The 22245-nt window shown below is 40.8% G+C and overlaps 1 protein-coding gene across 3 annotated transcripts; it reads right to left on the bottom strand.

Moving 5' to 3' along the window:
- Nucleotides 1-409: 409 nt before the first annotated feature.
- On the bottom strand, nt 410-21405 carry chn2 (chimerin 2). Of its 3 annotated transcripts, XR_008321859.1 has the most exons (14): nt 20837-21405; nt 14000-14038; nt 12264-12319; nt 10629-10660; nt 10283-10396; nt 9841-10111; nt 5416-5499; nt 4365-4449; nt 2603-2776; nt 2394-2471; nt 2062-2199; nt 1860-1965; nt 1205-1471; nt 410-1174 (listed from the first exon to the last, which is right to left on the bottom strand). XR_008321859.1 is itself a non-coding variant. In XM_053327214.1 (13 exons), the coding sequence occupies exons 1-13, from the start codon at nt 20883-20885 to the stop codon at nt 1300-1302; spliced, it is 1398 nt and encodes a 465-aa protein (XP_053183189.1). In that variant the 5' UTR covers nt 20886-21405; the 3' UTR covers nt 410-1299. The 3 variants fall into 3 exon arrangements, 2 of the variants coding, with proteins under 2 accessions (XP_053183189.1, XP_053183191.1); XM_053327214.1 differs by having other exon boundaries at nt 410-1471; XM_053327216.1 differs by lacking the exons at nt 9841-10111; nt 10283-10396; nt 10629-10660; ... (1 more) ...; nt 14000-14038; nt 20837-21405 and adding an exon at nt 7086-7160 and having other exon boundaries at nt 410-1471.
- Nucleotides 21406-22245: the final 840 nt, after the last annotated feature.

Raw genomic sequence — 22245 nt, 5'->3', positions numbered from 1 at the left:
AAACAAAAAAAAACTGGCAAGGATGTGGCAATAGCTGTTACACAAAAAAAGTTAACCACATACCTGTGATTCATCACCTGTATGGGCTGGGCCTTTCTTCTGTAACATGTGGAGCAACATTTTGAGAAACTTTAATAGTTGACACTATTTTAAATGGGAGTCTTACATCCTTTAATGCATCATCATTTGATAAGTTACATTTTTTCGAGTTGCAACTATCACAAAAATACATTTTGATGAATTGGATTTGTAAAAAGGATTCACTTAATCACAATAAAACCAACTGTGAATAAAACATGCTTGGTACAACTATGGTATGACCTTTGACCTCTATGGCGCTGTGAAGTGGGTGGTAACTACTGCTGCACCAAGCAATGTTACTGGCATGAGAAAAGGAATAAGAATGGGCCAAAATCTTATTTTTTATTTGAAAATATCCCAAATTACAGCATGTAAACTGAAATGCTGCGAAACTGGTGACCAACGTGTGTTATGTGGTGCAGAGGCAGCTAAATCACATGAATTAATATGACCAGAATTTAACCATTAAATGAAAATGGCAGCTTTTCTGACTTTTCTTTTCTATTGTGAACAGTTTTGTATTTAGACATCGATTTAACAAACATCATTCTCAACAGTATATATTATTGTGACAAAGGAACAAGATGCAGAATAAAAGACAAAAATAAACATCTTTACAAAATAAATCTTTACACTTGTTGCAAAAAAGTGCTTCATGAGCGACCAATTGTCTCGTCTTTCATTTTTAGTACACACAGTGAAAATACTGATCATCACATGATCTGATTTTATCTACAATGAAAGGATCCACATTGTTTCGTTTCAAATTTTAACGAGCGTTTCCACCGAAACCACAATATGCACACCTCACGTGGGAACGTTAACTTAGCTGCTGCTGCTGTGAGGCTCGGTTAACACAGCACCAGACGACCTGCCTTGGGTGGATTTAACACAGCGCTGTCACCATGACTGAGTCTACACCAGGTAGTGACAGTCCTCAAATAAAAGAGAGGCGGAAACAGCACTGTAGGTAGTTAATATATAGTTAGTATATAAAAATGATGGTCCTGGCTGAGTGAAAACCCCAAAACTTACAGTAACAAGACAATGTCAACACTAAACCAACTTCAACCAAAACAGTCATGCGAGAAACAAGCTTTTCAAGTTCAATTTGATTACAAACTATTCTGAAACTTCATCAAGGTGGCTTGAATTTCCTCTTTGACACAATAAATAATTGTCCTTTGTTTCTGCTGTAAGGTCTGCATGCCTCAGTCCTTAGAATAAGACGTCTTCATGCTCTATCATAAGCTGCACTACAAGTTTCTGCTGCCTCATGTCATTCAGGGTTGCCAAAGCATTCTGCTCCGGTGGCTGCATAAGTGTCGGACCAAAGACGATCCCCAGGTTCTCAGAATTCATTAAATTGTCCTTTTCGAACATTGTCACCCTGTAAATAGAGAGAGAAAGATAAAATGTAAGTGAGAAGAACAGAATCAGGTAAAATACAAGAGACACAACTGTGAAATGTTTTAGAAAATAATATTTTTTTGGGTCATCTGGCGTGAATGAAAAGTCCATGAATATATTTGGTGCTGTTCATATTTACAGCAGTAGGATGGTGTAATGTAAACTACATGTTCATTGTATTCGTTTTTGGACAACAATGGACCTTTATGGGACAACGGAATAACATCATAGTGGTTAGTAAAATCAATTCATGCTTGATTTTGGTCTTTAAATGTGTATTTGGATATTACGAAAATTATGAAATATCAGCCTTAATCTTTAAATGCAATAACAACAACAACAACAACAACATGTTTGTATGAACTGACCTCTTGAGGTGAGCCATCAGGTAACGTAAAGTCTCATAGTGAGCTGGGGGAAGCTGCAGCAAACTCTCGTGGATTCCCTCCAATCTTGATTCAGCATTAGGAAGTTCTGCATTATGTTAGTAATATGATTAGTATAAGAGCACTGCAGAGTACCAGTAACACAGTAATGGCATGAAATAGCACAGAGGGGAGGAGCTCATACTTGCAGCTTGAATAAATTTGGAGTACAAGTCAAATGTAATGACTGGAATGGGAAGGTCTCTCAAGTAGAGCTTCAAAGCACCAGCAATGATGTTGATGTCTGCATAGGCACTGGCACTGATGTCAGCCTTTTCACCATCTGTTGATGAAAGTAGAAAATGTCTGACTAACATGTACATTTATTCTCTGATTCAAATATAAATATTACATGATTGCGACTGTGGACGTTGCCTAGTAGCAGCTGAAACAAGCTTCTTATTTCAAACAGTGAACAAATGAACTAAAACCTAAGAGACCTAGATCCTGGAGCTAATATATTTGGCGTCAACAAACCTCGGTCAAAGGCGAGTCTCACATCCTCTATGTGCTCCGAGAAGCCAGATACTCGGTAGAGACCTTCAGATTTCATACCTGTAACAGAAACATCAAGACAAGCTTGCCAAAATGGTACGACAACATTCCTTATCATTGCTAATTAGTTATGGTGGAACACTACTTTTTTCTGAAGTGATTGATGTGGTGACCGATTATTGATATTTTACCTCTGAGCTCTATCTCTCGAATACACATGTCAACCACCATGGGTCTTGTCGCGTTATGAGCCTTAACAAGCGTGGTGAGGTCACAGCTAAACACTTTCTTTATCCTGCGCAGGTCCGGCTGGCAGTCGCTAGGAACCAGTTTGGAGCACTGTTTGTGTACATTCAGTCCACAATCTAGAGCAAACAGCAAGAGAGAGAGAGAGCGAAAGGGAGAGAGGAAGAGATTAGCTTCAGACTGATGATAACACAACCATCTCAGCCGGCTTAAGACAGCAGTTTGAAAAGGTTTCCCAGAGTCAGTGATAAACTGCACTGTCAGACAGCACAGCCGCGGCTTAGCCGTCTCAGTGTGCTACGCCAAAGGTAGATAACAGCAAACATGGCAGCATGGGTGGGTGTCATGTTGTTGTTTTAGTCACATGGAGCGCACTGGACAGCTGGTAAGAGCAGAATGTGTGTTAGGAGTACGCCTGTGCATGTGGCAGAACAGCTTGGAGTGAGGGTTTAGAAGGAGCTGTACTTTTAAGGGTACTTCCGGTATTTTTCAACCTGGACTCTATTTTCCCATCATCTGGGGTCTAAGTGACTAATGGGGACAAAAATGTTTAGAATCTGTCCAGTGTACATACATTGACAGTGCGATTTCCCCCAAGGATTGTAACTGTTTCACAGCTGAAGCTACTTCCCTCAATACTGGACCAATTCCCCATTAGACACTTAGATCCCAGATGATGGGAAAAGTCCAGGTTGATAGATACCAGAATTACCCTTTAAGACAGGCATGTCTGAGTGAAATCGTTCATCATAAAGACATTTTTACTGCCTGAGCGACATTAACGCTGGTCAGTGCCAACATCGCTCTCAGTCAGAGCTCGCAGAGAGTGTACAAGGAGATAAGAAAGAAAAAGAAGCTAGACAAGGAGTGAAAGAGGACAAAGAAGTCTCTCCTGATTCCCATAGCACATGAGGTGTCTGATGATACCAGTGTTTGCCTCTGGCTTATCAGCATGGAAAATGTCTCAACAACAAACACTCTGTTAGGGAAAAAGCAAGCAAGTCCACCAATGTGTGCATCAGTTTCAAGACTATGTCTGTGCAGCGAACAAATCTTGTGACCAAGGAGGCCTTGAAAACCCCCCTGAACATTAATACGCAATCAATCACTTAGTTCTGCAGCTATATTTGGTCAACAACTACGCCTGACCTGTGTTTGTTTACCACAGTTAAGATATTTACATATTCTATTTGTAGTGATTTCTTTTGACAGATAAACACAATTTAAATGATGATATAAATGATGTCAGCAGAGTGCCTCACATGGTATGCCTTTGCACAGTATGTAAAGGGATTAGAAAAAAGTGTGTAAAAACATCTTGTTTCCTTTCATTTTGGTGTTTCTGTGATTTAATATTCTCAACAGGAAGAGGATGCAAAATAAGTGACAGCATGTAGATTATGTAAATGCATCTGTGCCTCACTGCATCTCTCTAAAGAATGTGTTTGATGAGTCACCGACAGGAGGATCTCAACTTGTTTGTCACAGATATAACAGGAAAATGTTAAATGACCATGAATCAGAACAAAATCAATCCACTAATTCAAATAGAGGAAAAATAACTATTCAGCAGAATTATGTAACTCAAACATCAGTGACTGCACACTGTTGGTCAGAGATTGTACATTACTTGTGTAAACCATGACTTACATGACATTCTTTGAGTAATCCATGACATGCAATCTTGATGTCAGAGTGTATGGTTACCTGAGCAGCGCACACCCTGGGCGATGAGGCCCCACATGAAGTTGGCACAGTACTCGCACCAGTGCGGTCCTCGAAAGGTATGCACCTGGGAATAGAGATGACACAGTTACACACAAACACACAGAGCAAACATTACAAGACATTGCTATGTCCAGTCTAAACTGATGAACTTCCCCCTTTTGATGGGTTGGACAGAGATTACTTTGTGATCCCAAGCTATAGTGGATGGGACCCCCTCGCCAAATGAGAGCATTTGTATATACAAGGCAGATTAAAGGATTTACTATAATGTGTCTGGCATCTGCTCCTGAGCAATCGGATACATGCTGCCCCACAAAGAGCCAAGCCTGCAAGTCAAAATAACAGATGTACACCCACTGATTGAGCACCCTAAAAACACTGATAAGATGACAAATGGAGATACACCTGTGTGCAGTGAACACACGCACACACACACTTTCAATAGGTAGTAGGAGACTGATGAGTGAAGTGGGCATATGGCAGGTGGTGAATGGAAAGGTTTTTGTTCTTTTTCAAAGGGGAAGTTTACAAAAAGCCGGGGGTCTTTATAACCTGCCTGTTAACTGAAACCCAAGATACAATTGCAAGAATGTTGAGGTGCCCAGAGGCAAGGTATCCCTGTGTCCTGAACTCTTTTTTCTGTATTTAAAACAAACATAACTTTATATGACACATTTCATCTCTAAAACTGCTTTTAAAAAGTATGCAGCCTAAAAGGACTTTAAAATCAATGAGAATCAATGTGCTTGTCTGTTAATGGGTTGTGGTACAGAGTATCCATTAGCTACAGTCAGTGCATATGGGTGTCAGCTGTATGTGTTCTCATTAAAACAACACAGCAAATGTTTGAGGCAGGCAAAACCACATCAGTAGGGATTTTGCTTTATCAATGCAAAAGACTGTGAGAGGTAATAGAAAACTGCTAAAAATGTATTCATTCTTCAGGGATAAATGTAAACAAAGATGTTATAAATTGTGGACAGCAGCTCTGAAGCTACCAAACCTTTCTTTAAAAAAAAAAGTTACTCACCTTAAAATTGTGGATCTTCTCATACGAGCATTGCTTCTCCGGTGTGTCTTTCAAGGCACTCCGCCGCACCAGAGGTGAGGAGATCTGTGGACAGGAGGCCAACAGTTTAATAGGCTTCCACAAAAGTTTTCCCTTGCTCCCCAGTTTGACTCCCAGAGCCAAAGCCAGCAGCTCCTGTCGTTTCCTCTCTTGTCTTTTAGCCTTGTGGGTTATCAGGTCCCCTCCTAAACCTCCTCGGTTTTCTTCAGCTTCCATGCTCGACTGCTCGGGTTCCCACAGACTCTCCATCTCCTCGGCTGAAAGATGTGGAGGGGAGACGGGGGTGCTGTGCAGCAGACGCTGCCGACAACAGCCCAGGGCAGAGGCAGCAGCTACACCCCACTCCCCTCTGACCCAGGAGGGCGACTGATGACAGCCTGCACGGGGTTGGCTCTGCATCTGCTCTGAATCTAGTGGCAGCAGTGAGCAAGAAGAGCAGGGGGAACAGGACCAGTAGTGGGCGGCCTGACGGCTGGAGTGTGCCTCACACAATGGCCCTCTTTCACACGCCCAGTAAGGAAAGAGAGAGAGAACAGGGTCCCTGATGGGGAGGGGCCTGGAGGTTGAGAGTGAGGGCAGTCGGGTGCTGTCAGAACCACTTCACACAGCTCAACAGCTCTGTAAAGCAGGATCAATAGTGCATACGCCCTCTTTACAGAAGAGAGCACACTCCCATTAGTGCACTGCCTTCCGGACACACTCCACTTCACTTAACTGGAGATCATTCTCTCAGTCAGTGCTAGTTCTCCTAAACGGGTCACTGGCCTGCTCAGAGACAAACTCAAGATTCTTTGGTCTGACAGAGCCAAAGCTGTGTCCTCGTAATTCAAAAACAGATCTTGCCCTCCAGATATGTCAGTCGACTAGTGGAATTCCCCCCACTGCATTGCAGACGAGATCTTCCAGACGCTCTGACTGCAGACTGCTCACGCCAATCACAGTCCGTTGTCTCAGAAGACCAGCAGAGCTAGACCATCGACTGGGATTGAGGGATTACTGCCATAATCCTTAACACAGGGAATAATCCCGAAGTGCCCAAATCCAAGTAAAATCCCAAAGGAAGCTCATTTGCAGGTCTACAGCCATGAAGTATTTTGTCAGTGGGGGGCTGTTGCTATGTTCATGCTGTATTTGTCCCTATTAGCTGTGCTTGTAAACAAACAGTAAACAGGACCACATGGCAGTCTTCTAATTAATCAACAAGCTCTGAACAGAGTTACATGACACCAACAGCAGTGCCAACTACACACACACGCATGCACACACAAAGAGGTTCAACTGACTTATAAAACAGTGAATGAATGGTCAGGAAGCCAGCAAGTATTGGATTTGTAGTGATACAGGGTTGGAGCGAGAGCAGAGTGGTGGGGCGGAGAGCAAAAGCCCCAAAGGGCAACTGCAAAGCTGAGATAAAATGAAAGGATTGGCAGCTTATAGACCGATAGACACAGAAGCAAAATTTTAAAAAAAAAGAAAAACTGCTGTGGGCCTTTTGTGTACCAGCTATGTCTTTTTTGTCTCAGATGTGCTGGGCAACAGTGAACTGGCTGAAAGCTGCATGAGTGACAGGACAGGTGAAGATATTTGTCATTGTGGTTGACATTCTTTGAAAAGACCTACACATACCATACCATACAATTTAGCTCTGCAGATAAGTCAGACGGGACAGATGAGGAATGAACCACTCAGAGATATTTTAGCCTTTCGAGGTAGGAGGGAGGGAGACGGGAGGGAGACGGGAGGGAGACGGGAGGGAGACGGGAGGGCTGCACTCTTTGTTTGCAGGCAGATGGCTTCTTGTCTCTTAAAGAAGAGTGTGGAAGAAAGCACACAAAAGGTGGTCACACAACAAGCTCTGCTTTCTTTTCAGTGGCATGGCTCTTTTATTCCCTGGAGCCTTTGTGAGGCCACAGCTGAGCTCTCTGACTCTGTTCTGAGTGACTATTGGAATCATGGGAAAAAAGGACAGTGGACACTGACACAGTAAGACAACAAGACGCAAACACCCACGTCCTAAACAAAACAGCCCTAACAACATCTCTAAAACAAGCAGAAAAATAGATACATTGTGAAGGGTGTAGCATGCAGACGATATCATCCCATGGTTTAAAAATGAAAGAAACGGACACTTTTGTCTTCAATAGGAGCAGCAGAATTGTAACTGCAACATTTTTCAAGTGCAAACTTACAAAACTGCATGAGTATTAACTGTATTTGCATTATTTGAATACAGTTTCATGCTATTAAAATGCAAAAACACTTATTTCTAGATACACAAGGTAATTATCCTGGCAAAAAAACATGACAATTTCTGTGGAAATCTTTCCAGCACATACAATCTGACTAGTCGGTCGAACACCCTGCTGAGATTCAATCAGCGTGGTGAGTATCAGGAGGAATGTGGCAGGAGGTCTGGCCACTTAGCAAATTCCTGCACATGCAAGGAGAAGAACACTCAGGAGTTTGATCTACAGGTCAAGTCAAGTACTCCTCTCACCTTCTGAGAAGCATTTTAATGACACAAGTTGTTGCAGTCATGGCAATATGGAGGTATCAACCTGACACTGAGTAAACACATGCATGTGTTGACTATACAGTGAAGCCACTGTGCTGCTAATGCCTCAGGGTGTGGCCGGTGTAATTGGTAAACACGAAATTCAAAAAGCGACCACAGATTCAAGCCATCAGGCCAGGCCTCTGCTCCTCAGACGCATAATATTCGAGCAAACAGAAACGATTTTCCTTCTGTCTCTCTCTGTTTTGGAATTGACTGGCAGGTGGTTTTCAAACGCTGCCTGACAAAGCTTATCATCATCACAGCTGTCACTGACTCAGACCCTCATATACAAAACTTGGTGGAAGGAATATGAAGTCAAAAATTCATAAAAGCCTGGATAACTGACTATCAGACATTTAGCTTGCTAAAGACATGAGACATGCTCCAGATATACTTGCCAAAGGCAGCTTGATGTAGTTAGTAGTCTATAACAATAGCTGCAAATCAAACAGAACATCGCTCAGTACTTTTAAATAAAGCATTGTGTGTTAAGCAGACATAGGTTAGTTTACATTGCTGTGAGAGCACTTCACAGGCTCCCTCGAGGTTGGTAGTGGCATGTGTAGCATTGAGAAACCACTATAAGTCAATAGACTGCTGACTGATCAATGGTCATTAAGTCAAAAACGGCTGCATTTAATGGTCTATGTCTCAAGTTCCAGAGGCCAAACTGAAGACTGATGTTTATAATACTGAAAGTGATGCTTCTGCTGAAGGGGCTGTCATGAGTCTGTCAACGACTGACTGTCAACATGACAGACTGTAGGCTGACATTTTGAAGACAAAGTATCCCTAAAGCACAGTTGATTTTGCATTGAGAGACAAAAAAGGATACAGCTCATGAAATACAATGTCTCTGAAGGTTGAGAGATATTTATCTGTTAATAAAAGGGGCTTGCTGTGAATCAAAGTAACATCATCAGACCCATAAAGAAGGAGGATACAAGTTAAGATTGCCACCTAGTGGAGGGATAGTTGTGATTCTTCCACCAGAAGAAAACAGAGTTTCCTCGTTCCTCACTGGTAAATCATTCACAGACTATTATCCAACAACATCGTCACAAACGCCGGTGAATACAATGTGCAATTTGTCTCAACCAAGATCAGCGTGTCTGATATGCGTGGCACGCAGAGCAAAGTCCCAGTCCCCTTGGTCATCATTACCTTTCAGAGGAGGCAACGAAGCATAGCAGCAGTGAACACACCCAGGGGCTACAGTGAGATAATGTACATCTCACTCACAGGACAAAGTGTCCTCTCAGAAACACTCTAGTCCTATTGGAAATGTAGAGCAGCATGGAAGTAGATCACAATCATGGTAGGGTCTAATAAGTGCCCAAGGATGAATACTAGTGTATATGTACTGAGAATTTTTCTAAATGATGGCTAAATGAATGCTTTAGAAACATAAAAACACCTAATGTTAAACAATTCTGGATGATTATTACGAACTTTTTAAAGAATTGTAAGTTACTGATTTCAAATAATATAAAACAGAGAAAAATAGCAAATTAACAATCTGTAACCAGTAAATGTTTGGCATTTGTAGCTAGTTGAATCATCAAACTGGTGACTGATTATCAAAATTGTTGAACATTTTCTGTTGACTGCGTAATTAATTCATTGACTTGTCATTACAGCTCTAGATGGAGAGAATGTCGGCCTCACAGCAGCATTTATGACGTAATGTCTTGCTCAAAGAGTGAGTGTAGGTGCTTGAACTGTGGTTCTGCAGTTGACAAACAGGCTCTCCATTCATTACACTGCCTTCAGTGCCCAAAAAAGTACACTTGGTAGAACCTGTGAAATGTGTGAGGCATTTATCTCACCCTTTCATCCCTCTGGAAGGTGACCCTGCGTGGTTCTGTGCGTCCACGGCTCAACCTGTGCACCATCTTGTCCTTGAGCAGTGAGGTGTATCCAAGATGCTCATAGATAGGGTTCGTGGTCATTTTGGCGATGTACTCTGCAGCCTTAGTCTCGATGTAAAGAGTGATGAGGGCATCCGTCACGAGGTCATGGACAGACTCAAACCTCTTCTCCCCAACAAAGTGTTTCCCATCATAGAACAGTCTGTAGTTGAGGGTCTGGTGTCCAAACCTGGATTGAGATACATGGACAAGATTGTGGTAACAGTGAGGAGGTGAATGAGGAGGCGAAATAAGCAGAGGTTGAATCAGTAGCGTGAGTAAAAATGAAGAAGCAGGAGACTACACAAGGACAGGTCCGACCTTTCAAGGACCCTGTACTGCATACTGATTGTGCTGGTACCTTAAGGCCAAGGTGTGAGACCCTGGCTGTCTTTGGCTCCCCCTGATGAGGTATGAACCCTCTGCGCCCCCCAGTAGCTCATCTGCATATTCTCGAGAGATCACGCCATGAAATCTGTGAAAAATGACACAGTTGGTATAACTCACCCTCAAATTATAGCCTATCCTCAAACACACATAGATTTGCATTTTAGACATCCTTCCAGAGCAAAGAGACACATAAAATATCCCCACTTAAATCCTAACCACATCTGATGCAAAGCAATAATGATAAATAAAACCATTATCTGCACAGTAATATTTGAAAAAAGCATAAAAAATGAGGACAGTAATTAAGTTACACTCACTCTCTGCCATAGTATTTGGGTCTGCTCTCCATCTGCAAACCAGAGAAGACATATTTACTGGAATGATATGATATTAAAGCTCAATTAAACGGCTGTACAAATTGTTCTTACGATTACTGTGTGAAAGATAAAGGCCTCTCCACCACAGGACAGATGATCTCCATCTGTGCCCCAGCATATATTCACAGCTACCAAACCATAAAGCCAAATCACACAGTGTGGAAACAAATTAGAGGCAGTGCAAGAAAACAGCTAGTGACAGATTGCCAGCTGCAGAGTTAATATTAAGCATGTTAATATGTCACACCAGAGTGTGTCGTAAGTCTGTATCACAAATGCTGTGCTGGATATATGGCCAAGAATTTTCTGGCTTTGTTCCTTTAATGTTTTTGAGCACTATCAATGTTTAACAATACTAACATATTCACTTGAATGAAAAAATACCGAATAATAGACAAGGCCATCATCTATCTAGACCTTCTTTCAATACAAATACATTGGAAAACACCATCACAGATGTGCAGTAAAATTGAGTAATGATCACAACTGATTCATGAGAACACTTTAGTAAAATGTAAAACACCATTAATCTCACATAGCCAGGCTCAGATATTCCCTTTGCTCATCATAGCAAGACTCAAAATAGGATGAGACATGCATCATTTCTGGTAGGCTGTACAATAAGAGATTGACAGTTTTGTCAGTGAGGGCATTAACTTTGTTCCATTAGCAGATGAAACTTCAGCCGAGGGAAGTCTACACTGTCTGCAGTTCTAAAGAGCTCCTGCTTCTTGCCTGCAGTTCCTATACTTATCGTTTTTTAATTCAATAGTCTTTTGGGTTAAATGTGCTATGTACACAACAGATAATTGACCATTCTCTCCTTCAGCACAGACTGTTCCTACACCTGATTGGATTAACTAATTGACCAGTTGATGCTAGGCAAGTGCTGCAATTACTTTATTGGTTTCAAAGTAGACTACAAAAACATTTTCCCTAACCTGTTAAACAAAAATAAGTTCCACCCACAGTGATCGTTCACGACAGTGTCAGCAAGCAGCGACTCACTCCATATTGAACCAATTGGTCTGACTTCCAGCTGCCAGGCTCAATCTTTTCTCAGTTTTCCAAGCTAAAACCTGAGTGTAAAAAAGGAGTTTGACAGATATAGTGTGTCTGGTTCACTGGATTTGAAGCTGAGAAAAAAAACCTCTTGCTTTTAAGAAGTTATACATGGGGTTAGCAGGAGGTTCCCATATGTCCACTAGCAATATTTGACATTTGACAATCATAAAAACATAATGAACACCATGGCCGGATGGTGCTCACTCATTGCATGTATGTTACGAGAGTATTCCAGCTTACTTTTCCACCAGAACCTTTATAGTTCATTCTCGTGTGACTTTTTGTGTCTGCAGTTTGTATATTCAATTTCAACTATCCTGTATAAAGCTCTCAGATATGAAGTATTACAGGTTTTCTCTATTTGAACATTGGAAACTGCAAAGATGACGCTGACATTTGCTATTATAGTTGACATTTTAACAAAACGAGAGGGTGAAACAAAAATATGAAACTAACCATTTTTAGTCGGTTACAGTGGCCTATTGTATACAGATGTACAGATGTACTAACCTCATGAGGACATGTGATCCTCTTTGGTCTTGGGGCTTCTTGCTGTAGCTGGTACACTGTTAGAGAAATACATGGATGTTAATTAAAGCCTGCTGCCCTTTTGAGTTACGCACACAGCTCAGTGTAAGTTGTAATTACATACACATAATGGATTTGTGTCCAAAAATAACACCCACAATGCACACTTAAGAGGAAGTAAACTAAATGATGCAGCATAGCTTTGATGCTTTTTGCTCTGACTCAGTGCAAAGGTAACAGGGTACAAAAGTAGCCATTAGCTTGTGTGTGCAAGGCTAAGAAGTCAGTGTACATGACAGGAGCCATATATCTGCAATCCATTTATGTGATTTAAAACCTGTTGTGCGTTTACCTAATGTGCACTTACAACTGCACACTTTTCCTTTTGACTGCAAAACCCATATACTTACACTTAGAAATACATACGTGCAGCAAATCAAAGCCTCTACTCTACCTCTCTGTTACATGCACTGCTTTTACTGGAAGGAAATCAGTGAAGCTAAATGAGAATGGGATTTGCAGGGGGCAGGGTAATCACCACAAACACCCCAGCAGCCTCACAGAATTAGCACATTTACAATTACTGATTAAAAGTGAGAGAGGGAAGCCAACACATTGCTGCTGTTTCCCAAAACTAGAGGAAACTATTAATGTGTGTGTGTGTGTGTGTGTGTGTGTGTGTGTGTGTGTGTGTGTGTGTGTGTTTTTCTTTCAGATCATTTTTTTAATCCTTCATGTGTCTGCAACTCGAGTCATTTAGCTCTATTCTGATATAATGCCACATTTACATCCCACTTCCACTGAAATTATTCCTATAAAGAATAGCTGTCTTTAATGGTGTCTTTAAACGTGTATAACCTTATAAGATGTGGATGAGGATGGATGACTACAACAGTGTGTCCTCATTACTAACAGACTCCACAAGAGTGAAGAAATTGCTGTGTGAGGTTGAGCTAAGTCTTCGCCGCAGCAGCTTCTACAGGCAGGGGAGAGAAGACTCCTGACTGTGAATTTTCATGTTTTGTCAGGCTGACTTAAGCCAACCAGCAAGATCTGGACATCTTCCATTCCTATGACACAGCTCTAAAAATACCTTAGCAGAGGACCAGAGAAGTCAGCAGAAGATGGGAGACGTCAGAAAAACAGTGTTATTGGAAAATTATACAGGGAAGACGTTTAATTACTGGAAAACATGAAAGCTATAAAGTGTAATTGGTTAAGTAAAATGTTATCGCTCTAAGGACAGCGACACAGTTTCCATTTTTGCTCGTTGCTTCAACAGAAACCATTTGTGCTCCGCTTTAACACACACACATCAATTATATTCTGAGGAGTCAACCCATTTCCTCCCACATGGCAAAAACATTGCATAATGAGGTGGGTGTTCTGAGGACCCCATTTTAGCTGAGCCTCTTTGCAGGTAGAGGATCGTATTTTCCTGTGTGATGGTAACCTATTTTATGCAGACATGCTTTGCATCTGTGGGTATGTGAATCTGCTGTGTGGGCGAGAGGGTCTCTGTGTGCCTTTTGTGCTTGTGAGCGTAGCTTTTTTGGAAGCTGCAGCATATCTAATTGTACTATGAACACCAAAACCAAATTCTTCCATGTATGAATAAATGTTTCCTTGTTATTTATAGATCACAAAATAAATGTGCAGTTATTCAAAGTCAGGTTTAAACATTGCTAATCAGCATATAAAATGTAATAATTACTCACGGTAGGACTTCCATATGGGCGGTTGGTAATCCTCAGGGTCTGTAAAAGACAAAAAACAGGTTTTTGTTATTAACTCACTGTGGTGTTAACAGACTGTGCCCTGTTTTCTCTCCATTTCTATCCCCATCCCAGCAGACTGACTGTGAGCCCTTCATCATGTTTTTTTCATTATTGTTTTTATCTCTGTAATAATTATGCATATGGACTCACTCTGTGCAGCTGGTACTTGAGATGCTCCAGTAAATACACTTCTAATAACAGTCTCTGCTCCAAGGACAATCAATACAGATGTCCGCTTATTTTGCTTAAACGACGTGTCAGCTCACACCTGATCTATATTGCCAAAAACATATCTCTGCTCTGAGGTAAGACTACAAATGCATTGATCAACCGATACAGGCAGTCAATGTGGTACCTGATTTATGATAATGAACACATTCCTGAAATATTTTACAGATGTTATATTAACTCGATAAGAGAGGAGAGATGATGACGCAAATGCCTTACAGCAACTGATAATTAATCTAGTGCCCACTGGGTGAAGTAAGGACTTCAGGACTTCTACTGTCCTAGTAGTGTAATAAAATGCCTGGCACTTGTCATGGAACAAAGGGTGTGAAGCATTTTCATTCATAATATACAATATAATATAAAACTTTCTCCACACCAGGTCCAACTTACTTGTTGTTTCTGTTTTTTTTGTTTTTTTTAAACCATACTGATCAACTCCATCTGCTGAAGAAGGCCACGTCATAAACAGCAAATAAATGGAAGCTTGTGTTGAGAATTATTTGTCAAGCTGTTATTTCCAAGGTCAAGAATGAACTCAAATAATGACTCTGTATTTGTTACAAATCTAGTCATATTAATTGAAGAAAAGAAGGGTGCAACTATTTTGTTGTTCAAACATGTTACACTGAATATGAAGTGATAACCCTTTCCTCTAATAACACTTCTAATCTAATTTACTAGTAATAATTTAATGCTATTAACAGCATTCAGAGATCTCATTATAGGTTTATACAGAAATATTGAATTGCATGTCTACTGCACGTTCAGTATGCTTCACACTGTGAGATGGGCTGGGTGAACCCAATCACATCAGTCAGGGTAGTGTGTAGCTATCAGATAAGCAGATGATGCAATATGCCAAATGCACAAGACAGCTGCTATGAGAGTTAATTATTCTTTGGGCTCTTAGAAGTTTAGTGTAATATAACTCATTAAAGTGCCGACCCCGCTGCTGAAAGGCTCAACTGACTGTCTGAATAAAAAAACATTCCTTTGCACTCATCATCAAATCTGCACCACACCCCTCTGGCCAGAGGGAAAGACATGAAACATACCTGAATCTGTTTGATGCAAACCAGTGAGCACTTGTTGGCTGTGTGTACTGAGCTACAGACAGCAAAAAAAAGTGACTCATGTATGGCATCAGCGTTAAAACTGTACCACCAAAACTCTCATAAAGTCTCTATATAGTATAGTAGTATATATTCTTCTGCTATTTTTGGCTGTGTGATAGAGCAGGCAATCACTGTATTTGCTTCATGCTATTTTCTTTGCTCGCTGCAGCAGAAGCCTGATTGGAAGTTGGCTGCAATATTATCAAACATACCAAACCGCTCATCTTTGCTTCTCATTAGAAACCAGTTCCTTCTGGAAATAGATGATTTTATCACAGGGTGAAGAAAACATAGGTGCACCTGATCAGATGCTGACACATTGGATGATGCAGCTCAAATGAAGAGGTGGATATTTTAAAAGTAAATAGTGTTGCTCAAACCCTCCATAGGATATTTGCCTTCATATACAACTAAACAGCCTTCAGGCTCTGTTTACAAATGTGTGGCCAAATAGTCTTGGAAAAAGTATTGTCTTAACACTGAGGCTTTGTCGCTGTGCATTGCACGGGTCTGAAAGATTTATTCCACTGCGGCTTGTTTAAAGAATGTGATTTCATCTGGTTGGCTGCCAAATATTCTCTTTTCAATCTGATTCTTTTTAATGACTAATGGCATTTCAGTCTGGAATCCTGCAGCAGCTTCGACTGAGAAAAAAGCAGCTCTTAAGGGTTGATTCTGTTGCAAACACTGGCACACACTTGTACAAACATACACGCACGAGCAAATATATTAGGCTGCATTATACCTTTACACACACACACACACACGCACACACGTATATAAATACCCGAGCACGCACAGGCATATGAGCACACACAGAAATCCAAAAAACATCAAAAAGAATTTCTAAGTAGCTCCGAGTTTGTCTCGTGATCAGGGAAAATTTATAATTCTGGGAGCAGCCAGAGGGCTCTACCTCTGAAGAAACAGCTTTTAATTGTGTTGCCCTCCATTACTCACCAGTCAGAAGCATTCAATAAAAAAATTACCGCCGGGTGTTTGCTTTAGTGACAAAGAGAATATGCGATGAATAAAGATCAAGCTTGCCCTGACTTTCATCCCCTGAGATAACGTCTGCTTTACAGTCTGTGCACATGCAAAAAAAAAAATTCAACTTCAGCACATAAAACATTAAATTGTGTAGAGATGGTAATAGGTAGATGGCTGGCAACTGCACAACACATACAGTATGTAGAGTATTTTATGCAGGATTGTCTTCTATATCACTTTGGCTCATTTCAGTAAAAAAGGTAGATGCCACAAGAGAAGCTACACAACTTTTCCAGCTCATTAGTGACAACAAGTAAAGCTGATTTAAAAAGCTACTATTTGTCTGTGACCCTACATTCAAAAACCACATAACAGCAGAAACAGTAGCTTCTGGTATTTGTAAGATTAATGTTACATGGCTGGCAATGTCATCATATATATTTATTTGTGGTGAGACAAGGTCTCTGAGCAGGAGCCCGGGGATTCCTCTCTCTAACAGTTTGAATGGTGCCAAAAGGAAAGGTGTTTATACTATGTTATAATAGATTACACCACCAGGATAGACTGGACATAAACAGTGGTTACATTTTCCTTTAACAACACAGACACAGACACCTCATCACTGTATGTACATTTGAGTTGTGTTCTTTCATTCTAACAATGAAAATCTCATACAAAGGTCATATAAAGCAAAATTTACACTGGACACCATCTACAGTACAGTCTTGCAACTTGCACAGCCGTCACTGCACCATATATCTGATGTACCATCTAATTGCTGGAAGAAGCTGGTAACACGTGCATCTACTCTAGCAGCTGAAGGGAAAATGTCTAAAACAGAAGTCTTCAAATCTAAACTTAAAACCTGATCACCTCGCCATCCTTACAATTTCACAGACACAGGTAAGACTAGCACCTGTTCATCTATGTTTATGTTGGGGGGCTGTTTGAGTGGCGCAGGTTGAATGAGTTTGTGTTCTTTTGTTTGTTTTGGTGCATTTCCAATCTTGTTCCCTCTTTTTTTTCTTCATTTCATGTGTGTGCCAGGTAATAATGACATCCTTTGTGATCTCTGACTCTTTTCTGCCATCCAGAGTGACGGTGAAGGTGCTGCTGAATATTTACTCTGACGCTTGGCATCATTCTTAACATGACCTGGATGAGGAAATGATCATCAAAGTTGGTATTGATGCGCTGCATGACAACCAAACATTTCACTCCAACATTTGTATTGTTTATTATGTGTATTTCTCATAGTTTGATCATGCTACAACCATGCTGTCATGCTACTGATTTAGATGACTACACAGACTTAGGTGTCAGTGCATTTTTATTTGCCAGTTTTCAATACTAGATCATCCTGGAAGGAGGATTTCTTTCCCCTCAAACCCTTCCTACATCTCCAATATTTTCAAATAACATGAAGTTTTGCTTATTTAAATGAGTGTCTTAATGTATTGTTACACAATACTGCTCTCTTGAAGCCCTTAAAGCTGCAAATATCATTAAACTTGGATTATTTGAACTGACCAATTGATGAACACAAAATTATAATTGAATCACCTCCTTAATGTATATCTTAAAGGCTCAATGTAATCTAAGTTTTAGGTTAAGCCACACAATTACACACAAACAGAAATATATTCTGGAGTAAAACTGAGCATCACATGCAGACCCTACCATGTCAGTGGGATGCAGCAGAGCTGCAACAGAGAAACCATCTGTGTCTAATTCTGGTCCAAAACAAGCATTTCAACACTGTCTTTGTGCTGACCAGATAATATGTGACAGGTAAGAGGGAGCCTGCCTGGAGCGTGTTTGTGTACTACAGTGCTGGACACCCTTAGTCAAATTGTGTGCTATTAACATAAATTGTAGGTGAGTTTAGATCAGAGAAAGTGTAATTCTGTCATTTGATTGCCCTTGCCTTTTATCTGCCACTGAGAGAGCCTTTTCTTGTCATTTACAGTGGACTGACTAGTTGCATAAATTGTCCATAATCAGACCTAACTCACTGAGGGACAAACTTGCCCCCTTGCTGATGCTGTAAAACATGCAGATCATTTCAGTAATTCATTCAGTACTCCTGTCACTAATCCTACATGATTGACAGTGGAAAGGATGGAGAATGGAGGTAGTGGAAAGACTTTGAGGTGAACAGCAGCGTTAGCAAGAAACATGTGCAGGATAGTGTTGAGCAGACAGGTTCTCTGTAGTACATGGCTGTAATTCTGCCTCCCTGACCAATTTTGTCATTTAAGGCCTGGAGCAGAAGGCATACTTTCATGCTCTATCCTTCAATTTAATTTCAAAGCTTTATATCCTGGAGCCGTCTGGCAAATGGTGTACTGCTGGTACAGTAGATGCTTCCATGCCCACCCATGCCAAGAATGTGTAGGGATCTCCCTGATCAAGACAAACAGCCAAAAAAATATTTTTTGCAGTGAAAGATAGAGGTGTGTTGTAATCGTGTTGCAATTCTTGTCCTTTGGTGTTTTCTTATTTTTATTTTATTTTATTTTTACAACTGCCCTCAAAAATGGTATATACATACCAAAAAAAGTACCATGTATTATTTGACACCTGTTTTAAGGATGTGTGCATATGGTCCAGTCTGGACATGTTTGCTCCTGTTATTAATATTTAGTGAGAATAAATCCACATTAACCATCACCACTATCATAATCAGCACAAAAACATGCCCTCAGTGACATTTTCATTTGTCACCAAGATAAGTTGGATGAACTTTATTAACACCATCTCCCCGAAACAACAGCCTCAATACAAAATTACTGGGTGGACCAATCATTAGCAGCAGCTGAAATAAGTACACCATAGCATTTGTTTGCAGCCAGAACAGACAACCAAATATGGAGCAGAAATGTGCAACAAGATTCATTTTTGAGTCATAGAGTACGCCTCATAGACAAGATTATTCAAATGTTGTGTCTGACTGCCAAAGAGCTCTGCATGAAAATAATAATACCCTTGTGACAACCACTTCATCCCTGGCAGCAGCACAGCTTGTAACCTCTGATAATTATATTGAGAGCCCAACAGTAATGACAACCCTCTACTGCCACAGAGAGAAAAGACTTTCCTCTTAAAGCAGCAGTGGTCAAACAGTACAATCTGCTGCTTTCTGAGACGCTCATATGAGATAATGCTTTGTGAAACATGTGGTTACCGAAGGCTATATCAGCTTGGAACAACTTGTCTGTCCCTCCCGTTGGGCAGTACTTTGGGAAATGTGACTCTGCTGTGCAGTGTGGTGTGGTTGGGAAGCAGAGAGAGAGAAAGAAAGTACAATAAACACTGTATATACTATGTTCTTATTCTGTAAAACATCTATAGTTTTACCATGAAGTGCTCAGTTTGACTATGCTGGAAGATGGGAAAACATAAAGAAGCACTGCACATTTTCTATGTGACCAATATTGGTAGAAACAGCTAACATAAACCCAAAGTGCTGAGCCCGGTATTATAAACTGCCTCTCCCTTCCCCTGTCACACACTCTATCCCTCTCAAACACACACACACACACACACATACACACACCCAAGCCTCTGGTTGTTGGTGGGGCTTCCAGATCAAACACCACTGTGATAGTAGTGTTTGTACTTTATACTTAAGCAACCGGCTTTATCAATACAGAACACAAACAAGCATGGAGTTGCTATACTGTATCATTCTGAGTTTGCTGACACGTTTTTCATTCTGAAAAAATTGACTCCTGAAATTGAAATATATTGGTGTTAATCGTTGAACTGTACTCTAGTATAAATGCAAAAGGAGGATTTTTATTTTCGAGTTTTTGTGCACACTGTAGCAGCACATGCAACTGTATTATGTCACTGGACCATAACATATTAAGGAATTTCACTAAAGAGCCTGCTGCTGCATTTTTCGGAAAATGGTAGACTACACATGCCAAAGATAATCATTGACGCCGGCCAAGTGGAAAGCCAACGAGGAAATTATGGAGATGATTGGCAATCTAATGATAACATCCAAACCCAACGTCACACTGGCTGCATCTCTCAACCTTACAATCCCTCTGCACACACAAAACAAGACATGCTTTCCCTCTCATGTCTCCACCGCTGCATGCAGATGTTAACAGATGGTGATGCTTCCCACTTATCGTTAATCCTGAACCGCAGTAGTCATTGGTGGCTACTTTAAGAATATGTTAGTTTAATCTTCAATATGCACGTGCATGCAGATAAAGAAATAAACAGATGTCACATTTCCAGATGTCTTTATCATGAGGGGAATGCTTTAAAAGTTTGATTGAAGTCACATAGCCTACATGCAAATACGCAGACTAATGAAATTATAAAGCCTTCTGATATGATTATTATTGAAATTATTATTATTATCACTGTTTACTGCTAAGTCTTAGTGTCTAGTGTGAGTCTGGGGTATGTGAACTCTTACCAGAGGACACAGATGAACCTGAGAGGCTTGAGTTACTGGATGCTGCCATCCCAGCCTGTCTTCACGGCTCGCTGTTATTCTCGTTTGACCAAGGTGCGCTCACAGCAGCTCGTCCCCGGCGGTGCCTCCATTTCATTCACGTCCCAATCTGCTTCACCTCTGACGGCTTGCACCGGCCACTATTTCATGTCTCGTGTTCGTCGCCGAGTATGTCTGAATCCGCCGATCCTCGCTTAGCAGCCGTGCGCCTCGGCTGAGGAGCTCACGCTGGAGGTACCACAGCCACAGATAAAAATAGTCGAGCCAACCTACAGGACTATATGCGCCGTGGATCAGTTTCTCCAAAGCGTTTCCTCACATCAGACAGACTATATAGGTCGAGATTCTATGTTGCCATGTAGAAATGGTTTCCATGTGCCACTTTAAGGATTGTAATAAACACACTACACTGCAGAGACGCGCCTTCTTAAAGTGAAAGTTTGGAGCAGGGTTGCCAGATGAAAGCAATCCCTGCTGGCAAAAGCAGCCCAAAATAATCCATTTCTAGGTTTTTTGCGAAATCCAAAACAGACGATTAAACGCACGGTCACATGAGATTCATACAAAGACCAAACCGGCTGAACCACACCATTCCAGCTTTGGCATCTTTCATCAGATGTCATGTTAAGTCATGTTAAGTGATATGATACAGAATGAATCAGAATCAGTGTACTACGCCATCTGGCGGGGCTGTAGCCTCACCTCACCTTTCAACGGGATCACAGACACAGAGACATAGATGGATGTGGGGTCTACAGACTTTGAAGAGAGGTTTTAAACCCAATTCCCAGTTTCGGTCTCTTGCTTTCTATTGTTTCTGTCTTACTCATCACTGGGTCTAGGTGCCTAAAACCTCACGCTATAATATGTATCACGATACAGAGGTCATGATACAATAGGTATCGTGATAGGCGTTGATTTTGAATAATGACCATCTCCTATTGAATATATTCTTTACAATTCAGTATAACAAAGAAGGCACAACCTTAAGGATTATCAATTGAAAACAATTGAAATCCAGGCCCACAGACATCTTAAAATAAAAAAAAAATACTTTTTCTGTTGTCTCTCATGTTTTTAGTTTTTTGATGCAATAACAATTTTACTTGACTTACAGTGCATATCTTGCTGCAAGAATGCCCACTTGACATATCAGTAAATAATATATAACTGTTAACTATATAACTTTAAAAACTTATAAAACTAAAACATGAAAAATAAAAGTGGTCTTGTACTGGTAGTTAAGGCTTAACATGTTTTCATATGTTTGTGTATAAACTACAGTCGATCAATATGCTCATGGTTTCAGAGCACTTCTCCTACCTGTAACTATGTCTCCCCTTCAAGGAAGAGGTAGCAGAATAAAGGAA

This window comes from Scomber japonicus, chromosome 10, assembly GCF_027409825.1.
Source record: "Scomber japonicus isolate fScoJap1 chromosome 10, fScoJap1.pri, whole genome shotgun sequence".
NCBI lineage: Eukaryota > Metazoa > Chordata > Actinopteri > Scombriformes > Scombridae > Scomber > Scomber japonicus.
Note: the sequence above shows the minus strand (reverse complement) of the source record. Positions and strands in the feature narration are given on the sequence as shown.

Coding starts and splice junctions, on each gene's coding strand:
- chn2 (XM_053327214.1), bottom strand. CDS start 20,885: ATGGCAGCATCCAGTAACTCAAGCCTCTCAGGTTCATCTGTGTCCTCT. Junction 5,500..9,840: donor CCTTCCAGAGGGATGAAAGG/GTGAGATAAATG, acceptor TCCTGTCCACAG/ATCTCCTCACCTCTGGTGCG. Junction 2,200..2,393: donor GAGACTCGCCTTTGACCGAG/GTTTGTTGACGC, acceptor TTTCATCAACAG/ATGGTGAAAAGGCTGACATC.